This window comes from Pelodiscus sinensis, chromosome 32 (assembly GCF_052426305.1).
Source record: "Pelodiscus sinensis isolate ZL-2025 chromosome 32, ASM5242630v1, whole genome shotgun sequence".
NCBI lineage: Eukaryota > Metazoa > Chordata > Testudines > Trionychidae > Pelodiscus > Pelodiscus sinensis.
The window spans coordinates 9,581,106-9,598,950 of record NC_143083.1 but is presented as its reverse complement, the minus strand read 5'-3'; the positions used below and the strand labels follow the sequence as shown (position 1 = coordinate 9,598,950).

Below are 17,845 nucleotides of genomic sequence, written 5' to 3'. Positions count from 1 at the left end.
TGATAGATGTCTAGCTAACCTGCTCTTAAATATCTCCAGAAATGGAGATTCCACAACCTCCCTAGGCAATTTATTCCAGTGTTTCACCACCCTGACAGGAAGTTTTTCCTAATGTCCAACCTAAACCTTCCTTGCTGCAGTTTAAGCCCCTTGCTTCTTGCCCTATCGTCAGAGGCCAAGGAGAACAAGTTTTCTCCTTCCTTCTCGTGACACTCTTTTCGATACCTGAAAACCGCTATCATGTCCTCTCCCAGTCTTCTCCTGAGATATTTAAGAGTAGGTTAAATAAATGTCTATCAGGGATGGTCTAGACAGTACTGGCTCCTGCCATGAGGGCAGGGGATTGGACTCGATGACCTCTCGAGGTCCCTTCCAGTCCTTGTATTCTATGATTCTAGGAATACAGCAGCATGGCTGCACCTGCAACACTGTCATGCATCAGTGTAGTTTGTCACCACAGAGGTGTGAAGGATTCATCCAATATCGGAGTTAATCCACCTAGAGAGGCAGTACCTTAGTGAACAGAAGAATTGTACCATTTACCTAGTGTTGTCTACGCCAGGGGCTAGGTCATCTGAACGGTGTTGCTTGGAGGGATTGTTCACACCCTATGTCACCATTGTACGTTTTCAGTGTAGACCAGCCCTTCGTTTCAGCGATGCTTAGAAATGCACCTTAGATCTCTGTCCAGGCTCACCAGAGCTTCCACTTTCCCTCTTCCAGATGATACCCCCGTGGCCACCGCCAAGAACATGCCGGGGAACAGCGCAGACCTATTTGGGGATGGGGCGGTGGAAGACGGCAGTGCCGCCAATGGGAGACTCTGGAGGACGGTGATCATCGGGGAGCAGGAACACCGCATTGACCTGCAGATGATCAAACCTTACATGAAAGTGGTGACCCACGGAGGTGAGGTTTAGGAAGACCATGGGGCCTCAGAAATGCACTGGCCGGCTGGTCTTTCTTTCAAACTGTTGCTGTTTGGCTTAATGGGGTTGGAAGAGAAGTAGCTAGTGGTTGTCTGAGCCATCAGCATGGAAAGACGATAATCCATAGGGTGCTTGCTAACTCAGTATGGCACCATTCATATCACTAGACCCAGCTGGGATTTTTTTTTTTTACTAATTTTTTCTGTCAAAAAACGACCATTGGTCAAAACCAAAACGTCACCAGAAAGAGCCAGTTTCAATGCATCGCTCGTTTGGAAAACCCTTGGGAAAGCAAGTTTTGAAATTGTCACACCGCCCTGGTTTGGCATTTTCAGACCAAAATGTTTCCCGTAGTTGGCTCAAAATGACTTTTTGTTTCAAAATATGGTAGGGTATGTCTACACTACCACCCTAGTTCAAACTTGCAAATGAAGCCCGGGATTTGAATTTCCCAGGCTTCATTTGCATGTTGCCGGGCGCCGCCATTTTTAAATGTCCGCTAGTTCGGACTCCGTGCCCGCGGCACGAACTAGGCTTCCTATTCCGAACTACCGGTACACCTCGTTCCACGAGGAGTAACGGTAGTTCGGAATAGAAAGCCTAATCCGAACTACCTAGTTCGTGCCGCGTATAGCCGCGGGCATGGAGTCCGAATTAGCAGACATTTAAAAATGGCGGCACCCAGCAACATGCAAATGAAGCCCGGGAAATTCAAATCCCGGGCTTCATTTGCAAGTTCGTATGACTATGTTAACCACCCTAGTTCGAACTAGGGTGGTAGTGTAGACATACCCTCACTTTGTAGTACAATGTAAAACAAATGTTGAAAGGGTTGAACCCATATGTTCTGATTGGCCTGAACTGGTTCTCTTGTAGATTTTTCCTTTGCAAAAATTTCAAGATTTTGATTTATGATAGGATAGAATAAATTAGCAAAACTCTTCTTGGAATGGGAAAACCATTCTCCACCCAGATCGGCCTGTCATCCTAAAATGCCTGGCTACATAATATAAAACATACAGGAACGAACAGTAGCAATAGATGGAGGGTCTGGTCCATCTCAGAGATGCAGGACACCTTCAACTTACGCTGAAGTCAACTGGAACTGCGGAAGCTAAGTAGCTCTGAAAACCAGGTCCTGGTGTTTCCAGTCAGATACCCAAATACTAAAGCACCAGAGGTAGTGGCAACGTTTAAAATTCAAGGCAAGCAATGAGTCAGTGGGACCACCTGAAATAGAGCTTCTGGTCCTTTGATTTTGGACCATGAGTGCAGGGGGGTGGACTGGAGGGTCTTTCAAGATTTCTTCTGGTTCTAGGATGCTGATTCCCCTGAAACAGCTGATAATTTTCAATACAGGGCCTGCTGGAGCGTGTTACGGTCATCTGGGAGGCCACTGTAGTTCATCCTTTGGGTAAAATTCTCCACGGCAGGACCATGCATTGGGCTCTCTCAGCAGATGGCCTCTACCTCGGAAATCCCGTTTCCTTGGGAGTTGGCCAAAACCCCTCATCCTTTGGAGTTCTGCCTGTCTATGGATGGGGTGGTGTCCATGAGGGTGTTCCATTATGACCTCCTGCCTCTGTCTGTCTCACGTGAGTGGCTGTGCTGTCCATCTCTTTCTCTATCAGGGTACTACGGAGAAGGTCTCAATGCCATCATTGTCTTTGCTGCCTGCTATCTCCCGGACAGCAACCTCGCTGACTATCATTATATCATGGAGAACCTCTTCTTGTAAGTGCCTATGACAAGTAGAGGCAGATTGTAGTTTTGTGGGGCTTTCTTATTCCTTAGGCCTGCAGTCTCTCCCCCCCCCCCACCTCTTCCTGATGCTTCTGCCAGGGAAATGGGATTGGGGTAAGGGGGTTTGCTCCTCTCTGCCCCCCGGGGGCTCCTGCCACCCCAGCAGGAGTACCGGGCTAAGCAGGGCAAGTCTCCGCACCCTGATCTCACTCCCTGTTAGATGTGCTGGTTGGGCAGGCAGAGCAGGTCACGGTACAGGGGCATCCATTTTTACAGGCCCCTCCAATTGGGTGGGGCCCATGGGCATGAGCCTCATTGGCCCAGTGGCTAGTCCACCACCGATGCCAAGTGTTATGATGGAGGGAAGGCGAGAAAGGAACCCCCTCTGAGCCACTTGCTAGGACTTTACATGGAACACCTCAGCTGGGAACCCCCTCTGAGCCACTTGCTAGGACTTTACATGGAACACCTCAGCTGGGAACCGAGGCAAGGTGGAATCCATGCCCGCAGGACCGAGGTGCAGCAGCCGATCTGGCTGAAGGCTTCTAGCTGACTTGTTCATGGTGTCGTAATGGGCCAAGTTCTGACCCAACACAGGGGAACCTAAGAGCAGCCTCACATATTGCACGAATGGGCGCCCACCGGCTAGCCAGCAAAGTGTGCTGGTCCACCGCAGAACATCCCATCTGAGGCTACTGCTGGGCAAAGGACCTGGTGCCCATAAAATGAGTTGACTCCCATTGCGGACCCCTAGGCCAGGCCTTGGCTCACCCCTCCCAGGGTGCTGCAAAGCTGCCTCATGGCAATTTGAACTATCTTCCTCAGATCCCATAATCCACAAAGACAGAGGGGTGAGATTTTCAGTACAATGTTCTTTGGAGGCTTCTCCTGGCCAAACACTCAGGCTATGTCTAGACTGCATCCCTCTGTCGACAGAGGGGTGCAAATCAAGCACTTCAAAAGTGCAAATGAAGCCTGGATTTAAATATCCCGTGCTTCATTTGCATAAACATGGCCACCACTTTTTTCCGAAATGGAGCTTTTTTTGAAAAAAACAACAGCAGTCTAGATGCAATCATTCGAAAATACAACCCTTTTTCGAACGTTCCCTTCTCCCAGCTTTACAAGATCTTTCGAAAAAGGGTTGTATTTTCGAACGATCGCGTCTTGACTGCCTTTTTTTTTCTCAAAAAAGCGCCATCTTGAAAAAAGTGGCGGCCATGTTTATGCAAATGAAGCACGGGATATTTAAATCCCGGCTCCCCCATTTGCACTTTTCGATGTGCCTAATCTACATCTCTCTGTCAACAGAGAGGTGTCCTCTAGGCACACCCAGAGTCCCAACCAGATGGGGAGGGATGAGCCTGGGGGAGCTCGGAAAGGGGGTATCTGGGGGCAAATATATCCAGAAACCCCGCTATATGTCCGGGCGCTTCAGTCCCCACAGTCCCACTCCATGGCTGCTTTGGATTTCCACCCCACAGGTACGTGATCAGTAGCTTGGAGCTGCTGGTGGCGGAGGACTACATGATCGTGTACCTAAACGGAGCCACGCCCCGCAGGAGGATGCCGGGCCTGGGCTGGCTGAAGAAATGCTACCAGATGATCGACAGGAGGTGAGGACGGCCAGTGGGGGCGGGTTATTTCCAGGGTCAGCCCCTGCACTATACACCGAGTTTACGGCACGGCCAAAAGAATGCAGAAGACCCTTAGCATCAAGCAGACTCCGCTCCACTGCTGCCAAGCTGATTGGAGCTCTGATGCATCCATGTGAGGTGTGTTAGGACTGGATGCAAACAGAGGACCTGCCTAGAGAGTAGGGAGGGGCAAGATCTGGCCCACTGAACACTTTGATCCGACCCACGGATGGCATCTGGCCACTTTCTAGTTCTATCCTGCTGCCCCTGCCACCGAATTTCTGGGCAGTGGCTCAGGCAGCAGGATCCTATTTAAAAGGGCTCCTATTTAAATTGTTGCTATTTAAAGGGCTCACAGCTCCCGGCCCGGGATTGCTGCAGCTATTTAAAGGGCTCCCGGTCACAATGCTACCCGGGCAGGAGCCGGAGCTGAGAGCCCTTGAAATAGCTGCCACAACCCTGGGCTGCTGCCAGGCAACGCGGTAGTGGCTGGGCCAGGATCCATGAGACCTGTGCTGTGTTTTCACTCCAAAGCCCCTGGCCTGGCCCAGCCAAAGAGCTTGCAGGGTTCAAAGTGGCACATGGACTGCGGAGCCCGGCTGGTGGATGCTGCGGTGCAGGCAGGGCCTTGGGGAATGGGAGCGGGAAAGGAACCGCCCCAGCCCTCCAGCCTGCTGCAGGGGCAAGACCAGGGAGCTCCCCTCCCAGCCCCACCCGCCTGCAGCCCTGGTGAGCGTCGCTCGGGCCATGGGAGCCAGCCCAGCCCAGCCCTGCTCACCAAGCCGGGCAGCAAGTGGCAGCCACTGGCAGCGAGGGCTGGGAGCAGCAGGTGGAGCACAGTGCGCCCCATGGTGAGAGGAGACTGGGCTCCATCAGGGCTTTATCCCCAGCCCCCACTGGCCAGGGCCAATCACCACCCCTGGGTCCCGACCCAGCACAGCAGCGCGAGGCCCTGAAGATGCGGGGCCCACGGCAACCGCCTTGGCCTAAGGCCGGGCCTGCCTCTGGCCTCAGACAACGCTGGGGGGAGGCTAGACCCCAGGCCCCGCCCTCTCCGCGGTTGGAGCCAGCCCATGGCCACGTACCCAAATTCATCAAGCAGCCCTCTGAGGCGGGGAATCCCTCAGTCTCTCCTATTGAAGCTGCCCCACTGTGACTGAATGAACAAGTCTTGGCACAGAGGGCCTGGATCTCTCCCCATTCTCCCTTCGGGAGTGTGTGTGCACTGTCGAGCCATTCTCATGCTATAGAGAGTGGGGCTTCGAGTGCAGATGAAGCAGCAGCAGATACAGCTGAGCCATAGGCCTGGTTGGTAGGGATCCATCCCTCCTTGCAACGAGGGGGCAAAATCAGCAGAATTGTGTCATTCCACATCTCCCACAAAGCACCAGGGATGCTCACAGTGACGCACCGGCAAAGCCAGGACGCAGCGCCCAATGGGAACCAGCAGGGGGAGCAGCTCGACCTGCTTCCTCCTCCCACTCACTTGTCATTATTCTTGATTATCGTATTCACGCTTTGCAGTCTGCCTGGAGTGACTATGTACAAAGACACAGATGCAGCATCAGCCAACCAAGGAAAACACCAGATTGTTTCCACATTAGACTTTGACGCTGTGTTGTCCCTTCTGTCGGTTATATTGCACGGCATATACAATAAAAACAAGCACATGGGACTCGTCACAGCAAGCGAGACAGACATGGGTCAACATCAATTTGAGGCATAAAGCTAGTAAAGGAACTAAAGAGGATAGGGCTGTTCTAGAGCGATAATTCTTTCTTCCTCTCCCCCGTCTCTCTATGGCTACATCTACACTGGCTTGATTTTCCGGAAATGCTTTTAACGGAAAAGTTTTCCATTAAAAGTATTTTAGGAAAAAGCGCATCTAGATTGGCAGGATGCTTTTCTGGAAAAGCACTTTTTGCGGAAAAGCATCCATGCCAATCTAGACGCGCTTTTCCGCAAAAAAGCCCCGATCGTCATTTTCGCCATCGGGGCTTTTTTGCGGAAAAGAAATCTCTGCTGTCTACACTGGCCCTTTTCTGGAACAGTTTTCCGGAAAAGGAGTTTTGCCCGAACGGGAGCAGCATCGTTTTTCCGGAAAAGCACTGATGATTTTACATTAGATCGCAAGTGCTTTTCTGGAAATTCAAGCAGCCAGTGTAGACAGTTGGCAAGTTATTCTGGAAAAGCGGCTGATTTTCCGAAATAACTGGCCAGTGTAGACACAGCCTATTTGTATCCCTTGGATACCTACTCATACTTAGATTATAACCGCTGAGCCCAGGGTTCTCTCTGTGTTCTGTGCTTGTCCAGCACCTAGCGCAAAGGGGAGATTGATAAGATGTGCATCCGAAGTAGCTTCACTTAAAAAATAATTTCTTAGTCATGGTATTTTAATTTATACGGGAGAAGCCAGGTTCCTTGTCCATCAGCTTAGCTCCTCTGAGGTTAGGCTTCGGGGTGCTGCAGAGAGCAGATCGGTTAGGGTGCCTCCGTTTTCGAGTGGCCATGGCGTGCCGATAAGGAACGCCAGAGAGAACGAGCTGGCATGAGAACGGCTCGATAGCACCCGCGCCAGGGAGGGAAAATCCAGGCCCTCTGCCCCAAGACCTGTTAATTTAGTTTCAGTGGAACAGCTTCAACAGGAGAGCCGGAGGGGTTCCCCACCTCGGAGCAGCCCGTAGCCCGGCAACTAGGGTGCTCCCCTGAGAGGTCCGGGTGCGAATCCCTTCTCCTCCTCCAGCAACATGTTCTCTCACAGCCCGGCTGAGTGTAGTAACCACTGGGCTCAGAGCTACAACGGCCCAGATTCTTGCCAAAACGAGTCGGCGCTTCCAGTCAAGAGAAGGGTTTGCGGCTGCGAATCGTGAGCAGAAGGAGACTCGTGTCTCCTTGAGAGGGGCAGGACACGGCACTTCCCTCTGGTTTCCTTTAGCTTCCAAGGAGCCACCTCAAGCGCTGGCTTTTGGGATGCCCGTTCTGAGGCGTCTGTCTCTCCTCATTCGTTGTATAGAGGGCCCCAAACTCAGGCGCCGGGAATCCCAGTGGTTTTCTAGGCACCTAAAGGCTAGGTGGGCAGCACTTGGTGTCCCCTAAGGCCCTTTGTGTGACAAACCTGTGGCTGTTTTAAGACTAGAACAGATTTTCTTGTTCCTCTCCCAAGCGATAGGGTGGGCGGCCTGTCATTACTGTTTGTCAAACAAGGCCTGGGCAAGGCGCTGAAGAATATACTGTAAGGAACGTGCCCGCCATAGCTAAAGACGGGAGGGCAATGCTCTAGCTGGCCTTTGCCATCACTAACCTATGTGATATCATGGGCCCATTCTGCCACGACAGCCGAGTAAACCCCTGAAATCCACAAGGTCCCACCGGGGCGGGGGGACACCAGGAGTTTCGAAGAGGGCTCTGAGTATCTAACCTCTCCCATCTGGCCTTTCCACAGGCTACGAAAAAACCTGAAGGCTTTGATAATCGTGCACCCTTCGTGGTTCATCCGGACAGTGCTGGCTATATCCAGGCCTTTCATCAGGTGAACAAACCCCTCCCACATCCCCTCGTTAGGGTTGTTAACCCTGGCACCAGTCTGTGTGAGAGGGCAGGGTAGGGGCGCCGTGAGGGGTGATTATCCCACATGGCCTGGGCCTAATGCAAGGTTCTCACACCTTCCCCTGAAGCCCCTGGGACTGGACACGATCTCAGAGAGGCCACTAAGCTCGATGGGCCTTGGATCCGATTGAGCCGGGCAAGGCCTGTGCCTCTGTTACCCTACGGAGGCAGCCAGAAAGGGAGGCTGGATTTCTGTGGCAGGATCATCTCTGACTGGGAGGGGGCGGGTGCCCCGACGTGGCTGGAGGAGTTTTTGTTTGTGTCAAATTCTTAGCCCAACTAAAGGAATGACGGGGCCAGATCCTGATTTGGGGCGGGTGCCAAATTCTCTCCCCACGGGAGACAGTGGACGAGCTGGTGCAAGAGTTCTGGTTCTTTGAGAAGTCCCAGATGCCTTATCCCCAGCCTCTCCCAGCAGGGGTCACTGTAGATCAGGGTTGGCAAATGACAGCCTGCGAGGCCACATGTGGCCTGTCGGCCATTTTAACCCAGGCCTCAAGCTCCTGCTGGGGAGTGAGGTCTGGGGCTTGCCGTGCTCCGTGCGTGCCGGGGCTTTGTGTGGCTCCTGGATGCAGCAGCATGGCCCCCCTCCAGTTCCTACATGTTGGGGCAACCAGAAGGCTCCATGCATTGATCCCACCCCAAATGGCACCCGCGCAGCTCCCATTGGCTGCAAACCACGACCAATGGTAGCTGCAAGGGCAGTGCCTGCAGACAGGGCTGCCTGGCCGCATTTCCGTGTAGGAAGCAACTGGAGTAGGGGGACATACTGGCTGCTTCTGGAGCCTACCCCCTCTCAGCCCCACGCTGTGCCCCAACCCCCTGCCTCAGTCCTGGTGCCCCTCCTGCCCGTGGAACTCCTCAGTCCCAACCCAGAGCATCCTCCTACACCCCAAACTCCTCCTCCCCAGAGCCCGCACCCCCAGCCAGACACCTCATACACACATAATCCAACCCTCGCCTCTCCTCCAAACCCCTTGGTCCCAGCCTGGAGCCCCCTTCTGCACCCCACACCCCTCATCCCCAACCCCACCCAACAGTCCACAGCCCCAGCTGGAGCCCTCACCCCAACCCCAATTTTGTGAGCATTCCTGGCCTGCCATACCATTTCCATTTCCATACCCCCATGTGGCTCTCGGGCCAAAGAGTTTGCCCTCCCCTGCTGTCCATGTAAAAACTCATCGGAGAGGCACACCTGGCTCCCCCCTCCCCCCCAGCCATCCTCTCCCAGCAAAAGTTGCCATGCCAAGGGTGGGATTACGTTGGGAGCAGGAGACCCCCACTTCAGCTGAGAGTTGTTTTGGGTCCCATCCCAGTGCGTTGACATCAACAGCAAAACATCAGTAGGATCTGGATGCAGGCCCAGAGAGCCACCCGCCTAGGAAGGGGAATGTCGGGATAAGCTCTTCACGGGGGCTGTTCTCTTCCCGCCAGCGTGAAGTTTATCAGTAAGATCCAGTACGTTCACAGTCTGGAAGAGCTGGAGCAGATGATCCCTATGGAGCACGTGCAGATTCCTGACTGCCTCGTGCAGTAAGTATCCCAGTGGCTCTCACCTGAGAACCCTGGTGTGATCCGGCCACCCTTCCCATGGGCCCTTTTCCCCTGGGCTTCGGAGAGGAAGGATGGTCCTGGGATCAAGGTCTGGTCTTCAGGCGGCCTGGCTGCAGTGCCTCATCCGTGCTCCACTCCAAACTCATTGCTTGGCCCTGGGCAAAACCTCCCCGCTCTGCACGTGGCGTGGCCCCATTCCGGTGGGCAGGAAACATGAGAGCGCGAGCGCGTTAACTCTGTGTCCGCTGGAGCCGGGACTTGCCCCAAGCTCTGTGGCCTTCAGGGCGAAGGCTGCGTTTTCCTGATGGCGACTTGTAAAGGCATCTGTCTGGTTTGTTGCAGGTACGAAGAAGAGAGAATCAAAGCCAGGAAAGAAAGGTAAAAAAGTCAGTGGGGTGGGGGGGATGGGGCTTGTAGTGTCCTAAAGCCGGGGTGGGGCCTTTCTTTGGGTCAGAGGCCACTGCGCTTCAAAAAAAAATCAGTCGGGGGCCGCACACAAGTGAGAAGGAGAAAAATGTTCCCCACCTTCCCCTCCCACCAGAGCCTAGGGGTCCCAGGCTAGTAGGTTGGGTGTGCTCCAGCCCCATGGTGGGGTAGCAGGGGGGCTGGAGCAGCAACACAGGCTCCCCAATGCGGGGGAGAAGCCGTGAGCCTCGGGGGCCAGATCCAGGCAAGCCAGAGACCGTAGGTTCCCCTGTCCTAAAGCTTTTCCTCTTCAAGCAGTTCCTAGAAGCAGACGGCATGTTCCGCCCCGCTCCGACGGGCTCCTAGGCAGAGATGCAGCCAGGCAGCTCAGTTACAGCCAGTACATTCTGCCTTCCTGATAACGCAGCCAGGCTGTCTGCTCTGTACTTGTGTGAAGCTTGCCAACGGCCTAGTCGCCACTGGGATTTTCCCTCTGGTTAGCTAGCTTCAGTTTACCGTGCACCTTTGTCTTTAGTGAAGATACTCCTAGGGTTGCCAAGTGTCCAGTTTTTGCCCAGACAGTCCAGTATTTGTGGCCTCTGTCCAGAAAAAAAACAGAAAATATTTTCTGTTTTTCTCAGACGGAAGGCCGGCGGGCACTTTCTTCCCCTGCCACGTCTGTCAGGGGCAGAGGGAAGAGGGGAACATGGGGATTTAAAGGCGCAGTGCCTTTTTTTCTTCTTCTTCTTCTTTTTTGCTCAACAATTTTGGTTCCATTTTTTTTTTTTTTTTTTTGCTCAACCCATTTTTTTCCTGCCACGTTCGATATTTTGTGTGAAAGTATCTGGCACCCCTCCATACTCCCCTGTGGTAAATAGGGGATCTGGATGCAGGACAATAGGAAAAACCTGTCCCCCACAGCAACACTGCGCAGAAACCGTCCTCCCCACCCCCAGAATAAACCTGCAGTGAAATAACTGAGCCTGATTCTCATTTCAGCAAAAGGCTTGTCTCCATGCAAGCCACCCTGTTCAATGGACCCTTCTCAGTGAAGGCGCTAGTGAAAAAGGGACCAATATTTGGAAATACATGTGGCTATGTACTTAAATAAAAACCAATTTACCTCTCTTGGGGCCTTGCCTGCCCAAAAAATTCACTGTCCTGCTAGGGGTTCATCAACACCCGCCCACCCCACCTCTAGTGTTGATGCAGATTGGTATGTCTTTCTGGGTGTCTGGCTGGTGAGTCTTGCCCACATGCTCAGGGTTTAGCTGATCGCCATATTTGGGGTCGGGAAGGACTTTTCCTCCAGGGTAGATTGGCAGAGGCCCTGGAGGTTTTTCGCCTTCCTCTGTAGCATGGGGCACAGATCACAGCTGGAGGACTCTCTGCATGTTGGGGCCTTCAAAGTATTTGAAGGCTTCCACATCTGAGACATAGGTGAGAGGATTATTCTAAGAGGGGTGGGCGAGATTCTGTGGCCTGCACTGTGCAGGGGGTCAGACTAGATGATCATAATGGTCCCTTCTAACCTTAAAGTCTATGAGTCTATGAGTCTATGAGTATGAAAGTTGCTTATACCAGTATAGCTTATTCCTGAACAGGACGGGGAATAGGCTGCATCGGTGCAAAGCACCTTTATAACTCGTGCAATCATGTCCACGCCAATGGCACATCTACACTGCAGGTCGAGTTAAGCTATGCCACTTCAGCTGTGTTATTTGCGGCTGAAGTCCAACTCGCTTAACTTGGCTTCGGACGCTGCCTACACAGCAGGACTGCAAAGGAAGACCGCTCCTTTGACTTCCTGTATTCCTCGTGAAATGAGGGGTCCGGAAGTCCAAGTAAGAAGCCCATTCTTTCGAAATTATTTCAAAATATCAGGCTTGCTGTGTAGACGCGCACTCTGTTATTTCGAAATAGGCGCGTAGTGAAGACATAGCTTCAGGTTGCACAATTCTACCTATTTTGGTTAAAAAAAAAAAAATCACACACACCCCCCCGCCATCAATATCATTATACTAGTGCAAAACCCGTGTGCAGACCAGGCCTATGGGTCAGATCCAGCCAGCCCTGCATTTCTCTGCATTGAGTTCTGGCTCCATTAAAATCAGTGGCAAAACTCCCAGGGATATGGCTTCACCCAGGGGATAAGATGCTACTCCACAGAAATAAGGTTGCCAGACTCTAGCTCAGGGGTGAGCAAAAGAGCCTCCGTAGTCTGGATTCAGCCTGCCAAGGGGGTTGATCCGGCCCACAGAGGCCCTGCCACTCCCCTGCCCCTAGGCCAATTAGGATCTGGAGGCGGGGGAAGCGAACAAAGTTTCCTCCACCCTGCTAGGAGCATGCCGCACTTTAAAGTGCGGCATGCTCCTGGCAGGGCAGGAGGAGACTTCACGCGCTCCTCCGCCCCCAAGCTCTGATTGGCCAGGGGCATGGGTGCTTAGTGGAAAGGGGAGGGGGCAAAGGGGCTTCCCCACCCCCAAACCAATCATGGTCTGTGGGTGGGAAAGCCCGGGCCTGGGGCCACTTCAAACATTTTTGAAGCGGCCCCCGGCCAAAAATTATTTCCCACTCCTGCTCTAGCTGCAAGTTATTAGAAATAATCGGTGCAATATTCCTTTAAGGGTTCCAGATGATCAAACGAGAAAAAAAAAAAAGATCATCTACAGTTCAAGGACAGCCACTAACATGAAATTAGAGCAGGCAACAGTCCCAAAAGGCTAGTCACAGGAGAAAAGAGGACTCACTCGAGTAACAGCTGCAAGATCAGGACCATCATGAGCAAAATAGGTCCATAGCACTTCTCATCTCCACGCCAGAAAGGCAAGACGGGTCTGTAATACGCAGGAAGACACGGAATCTCCGTATTTTAATAGATTCATCGATTAAAGGCCAAACGGAACCATTTTCATCTTCTGGTTTGTCCTCCTGCATAAACAGAGGTCAGAGAACCTCTCCGATTAGTTTCTGCATCAAGTCAAATCACGTTGGGTGGAGCTACAGCATCTGGTTCAGAACGAGGCCCAGTTTTGATTGCGACGGAGAATCCAGCACAGCCCTTCCACCCTGGCTGCTCCGATTTGGTAGATTTCAACTATATTTTCTCATTACAGGGCAGAGGAGAAACAAGACCTGGCAGAGAAAGAAAGGTAAAGGCCGTGAAGTGGTGGGTGAGCGGCACGCACTTACAAAACGACTCTGGATCCCGTCCCTGCCTTATTATTACCAGTTCTGTTCCACTGAAAACAGTTCACCCTGTTGCCAAGAGCGGTTGAAAATACCGTGACAAAAGCCAGGGGGACAAATGTAGCTAGCAAATCAGCCAGATCTTCAGAAGGAAAAGGAAGGGAAACGTTACATTTGGCCGGAACTTGGCATCACCAGCTCTGCCCCCGTGCATGTCATGCTTCCAGTGTGTTTATGGCCCACGGTGAAAGGGCAGCATGTTAAATTGCAAGTCCCTCCTGAGTCATGGAAGCAGAGCGCTCTGCCCTGGATAAATCCTGTGACTCACCCAGGGACGCACCTACCAAAGGATGTGAAACCAGAGGCAGAGGGACAAGAGAAGATTTAGGGTTGCCAGGAGACAAGAGAAGATTTAGGGTTGCCAGCCTTTTCATTTCTGAAAACTAGCCCCAGTGCAGGAGCACCCAAACCTCCTCCCACCCTTGCCTCGACTCTTCTCCTGAAGCCCCGCCCCTACTCCGCCTCTTCCCCTGAGGCCCCGCCCCAACTCTCCCGCTTCCCCTGAAGGCCCGCCCCTACTCTGCCTCTTCCCCTGAGGCCCCGCCCCTACTCTCCCCCTTCCCCTGAAGCCCCGCCCCCTGCTTTGAACTTCAGCCTTGGGATCAGGACAGCCAAGCTCAGGACTTCAGCACCTGCTGGGGCTCAGGGCTTCCTCCCAGGGCTGGGGCACCATATTTCAAATTGTCCGGGGCTCCTGGACATGAGCTCCATGGACCCATGCGTTAGTCCACCAGTGGCCCTCACCTGGTTAGGGTGCTCCCAGAAGCCTCCTCCAGCTGCAGGAAATGCAGTAGCTGCTGCCTTCAGAGCCCAGTGAGTAGGCAATTCTGCAACTCCCCCTACACCAGCTTTGGGACCCTCCAAACCCCCCTTTTGGATCAGGACTCCCACGGTTACAACACCCCGGAGTCTCAGATGGAAATATCTGAAATCATGAGCCTAGCCAATGTTAAGAGCCTATGACCGTGAAATGGACCCAAGTGAATGTGAATTTGGTAGGGTCCTACCTAGATTGAACAAAGAGACGAGAACTTTACAAAGCTTTACGGCCTCGTAGCCATTTCAGCCCCTTTTTCGAGTATGATTTAATTCCTTACGTCTGCCTGGGACTTTGTCTTTGTGCACACTTTTAATAATGAGGTGCTATAAGCCAGCTCCCTTACTCGTGTCTGGCCTCCCAAGCTGGGTGTGGGCATGGGGCTAGGAGTGGAGCCCCAAGTCAGGGAGCTGCGACCCCAAGCGTGGGGTAAGAGAGTGGCAGCCGGGCCCATGGGGAGCAGGAGCTGGACCACAACCAGGACCAGAGAGGGCCAGCTGGGACCCCAGACACAGGGGGTGGCTGGCTGGCAGCCAGGACTCCAGGTGCAGAGGAAGGGGGCTGCAGAGTCACGGCTAAACCCTGGGGGTGCTATAGCCCCCCCTACTCACCCTCAGCTCCCATGCCTGTGTTTCAGAGTGGGGCAGCTGATGGGTATCTCTCTGACTGTCACGCTCAGAAACTGTCAGCTGGCACTTTGGGGAATGACCTTAAAACACAGCTGGGTGGCTGCCAGGAATTCTGGAATGGTCCAAATTAGGAAACATTCTAAGCTTGGCGCCAGGCCTCGCTGAGTGACCTGTGGTCCAACTCCTGATCTAGAGATTGCCACCTTCTCGGTACTGTGACTGTACAAGGACTATGCGGCTCAGCTTGGTCTCGCTCCGTTATTGGTTTTCATCATCTCTGGCCGTGCTCTTCGGCTTCCTACAGCTGGCAACACTAGGGGTGTGTCTAAACTACATGGCTTCATCGATGGAGCCATGTAGAGTAGGCTGATCGGCAAAGGGAAATGAAGCCGCGATTTAAATAATCGCGGCTTCATTTAAATTTAAATGACTGTCGCGCTGAGCCGACAAACAGCTGATCAGCTGTTTGTCAGCTCAGCGTGCTAGTCTGGACGCTCCCGCACCGGCCTGAAAGCCCTTTATCGACCTCCCCGTTATGCCTCGTAGGATGAGGTTTACCAGGGAGGTCGTTAAAGGGCTTTCATGTCGTCAGGGGAGCGTCCAGACTAGTGCGCTGAGCCGACAAACAGCTGATCAGCTGTTTCTCGGCTCAGCGCGGCAGCCATTTACATTTAAATGAAGCCGCGATTATTTAAATCGCGGCTTCATTTCCCTTTGCCGAACAAACAGATCTACATGGCTCCGTCGACGGAGCCGTGTAGTTTAGACGTATCCTGGGTGCTCAGGGAAGGGAGCCAGCGATCACAATGTCACTCGGAGGGGTCTCCTGACGTTGTGCCGCCATGTTTATATCTGCGGTAGCGTCACGGCAAGAGAAAGGGACATGTTCCGCTGCCAGGGCAAGCCGGGTAACTCCTTTGACCTCATGGAGGCCCCTCGAAGCCGAGTCGGATCCTCCATCGTCACATGTGAATGCAAAGCAATGGCAAATGTCAGACTGCTCCATGACCTCATGACTACTTTGGCTCCAACTCGATTTAACACGGTCTTTCCTTCGCGCTCCCTCCTCCTGGCTGCGGAGGGGAAAGGTTGGTTGTCCCAGTTGTTCTCCCCCCGGTGTGAGCTCAGACCTAGGAGACGCCCCAGGGGCTGGCTGTGTTGTGCCAAAGACCCACATGGGACTCTAGGGCCGTAGGTTGAGGACGACGGGCATGCAATGCAGAGTTGCTTTTTCACTGTGATGTTTGTCTCCCGAGCAGGCCTGTGCTGCCGAGGGAGGACCAGGAAACCAGGTGGGAACGAAAATCTGTTTCTAATTCAGAATTTAAAATGTGTTTGCATTCTTTCGGCTGGGCAGTGATCCTGCTTTGCATGCCTACCACCAAATGCTCTAATTCCACTGCTTACAGACGTATAGGGGCTGCCAGATTGGAGCCGATCCAAGGGCCATATAGCCCAGTGTCCTGTCTCTGACGGTGGCCAGGGTCAAATGCTTCGAAGGAAGGTGCAAGCAAACAATTGGGGACTAATCTGCCATCCACAGAAGGCTCACCCTGAGCTGTAATTGTTGGCATATGCCCTGAAGGACAAGGTTTAAAATCCCTTCCAAAATCGTTCTTGCCATTAACTGTGACATCAGCAGGAATACAGAGACCTTGGCGCTAGTCTGGGTCTAGCTGAAATAGCAGACCTGTCCTCTTGGGATTAAGCTGATATTCACCACGCATGACTGGTGCCAGGTCTACACTCAAAAGTTAAGTCAACCCAGCTGTGTCATCCAGGGATGTGAGAAATCCACATGCTTCAGGGTGTGTCTAGGCTACAGGGTTTTTTCAAAAAAAGTGGCCTTTTTTAAAAAAAAAACTTCCCCTGCGTCTAGACTGCTGCCGTGTTCTTTCGAAAGTAAATCGAAAGAACGCGGCGGTTTTTTCAATCGCGGAAAACCTCATTTTACGAGAAATAACACCTTTTTTTTTTCAAAAGTGCTCTTTTGGAAAAAGGTGTTATTGAACGCAAACTGTGCTTTTTCGAAAGAGAGCATCCAGACTGCCTGGGTGCTCTCTTTCGAAAAAGCGGCTCGCTTTTTCAAAAGTACTGGCTGTAGTCTAGACGCTCTCTTTCGAAAGAGGCTTGTAGTCAAGACGTACCCTGAGTGTGGGAGATAAGCCAACCAGTGTAGCCAGCATGTGGTCCATGGGAGAATTCTCCTGTTACCCTAGCAACCGCCTCTTGGGCAGATGGACTCCTTACAGCAGTGGGAGGACTCTTCTCATCAGTGTATCAGTGGTGTCTCAGGCAGGTGTTTTAGTGGCACGAGTGTCTCGTGGATGGTGTTGAATAGCAAAAAAACGTGTAGCTATTTGGAAGGGTTTCGAGTTAGCGAATCCCCGAGCGGCTGCGTGTAGACACTGTGCTCCAAACGATCGCTCGCTGTAAAAAAGTATGAATTATGAGACTCAAAAAGTGCGAGGAACAAGGGAGCTTTTTATCTGCTCTTGCCCCATTACCAAAGCGCAGGTGGGCTTTTAGGTGCGTTGCGTATCTGTGGGACCCCAAGAAGTTGCCTGCATTGATTATGCTTAAGGGCTGGTCATCAGGAATTACAGTAACTAATTAGAAATGCTCATTAACACCAGGGTAACAGGCCAAAGGAAACAAACATCCACCCCTAAAAGGCTAGCGGTCTACACGCGTAATATTTACAAAGTTTCAGCAGGGTCGCCAAGTAAGGGAAAGTCTACACTTGCTCCCTATCTTGAGATAGGGATGCAAATGGAGTGTACCGAAATTGCTAATGAAGCAGGGATTTAAATATCCCACACTTCATTAGCAAAATCTCGCCCGGCACGCTAGTTCGAATCGCAGCTGATTCGAACCAGGAAGTGCGTGCCGGGACGCGTTAGTTTGAACCAAAGCCCCTTGGTTCGAACTAATGTTACTCCTCATTTTTGAACTAACGTTATTCCTCTTTTTTTGAGGAGTAACGTTAGTGTGAACCAAGGGCTTTGGTTCAAACTAACACATCCTGGCGCGCACTTCCTGGTTCGAATCAACTGCAATTCAAACTAGCGTGCCGGGCGAGATCTTGCTAATGAAGCATGGGATATTTAAATCCCTGCTTCATTAGCAATTTCAGTACACTCCATTTGCATCCCTATCTCGAGATAGGGAGCAAGTGTAGTCGTCCCCTAACGGTGTGCCTACACAGCAAAGCTATTCCAAAATAACTATGCGAGTGTCTATACAGCAATTCCGTTATTTCAAAATAATTTT

General features: G+C 52.3%; 1 protein-coding gene across 2 annotated transcripts in view; it reads left to right on the top strand.

Annotated features, from left to right (window-relative positions):
- Positions 1-17,845, top strand: part of ATCAY (ATCAY kinesin light chain interacting caytaxin) — a 48,554-nt gene that overhangs the window by 22,795 nt on the left and 7,914 nt on the right. Inside the window, exons 5-12 of one of the 2 annotated variants that reach the window (XM_006135594.4) lie at positions 724-909; positions 2,561-2,663; positions 4,157-4,288; positions 7,755-7,841; positions 9,353-9,451; positions 9,815-9,850; positions 12,994-13,029; positions 15,832-15,864. In XM_006135594.4, the coding sequence (XP_006135656.2) occupies positions 724-909; positions 2,561-2,663; positions 4,157-4,288; positions 7,755-7,841; positions 9,353-9,451; positions 9,815-9,850; positions 12,994-13,029; positions 15,832-15,864 (712 nt within the window). Of the gene's footprint in view, positions 1-723; positions 910-2,560; positions 2,664-4,156; positions 4,289-7,754; positions 7,842-9,352; positions 9,452-9,814; positions 9,855-12,993; positions 13,030-15,831; positions 15,865-17,845 lie in introns of those variants that run through there. The other variant, XM_089774957.1, reaches the window with a different exon arrangement.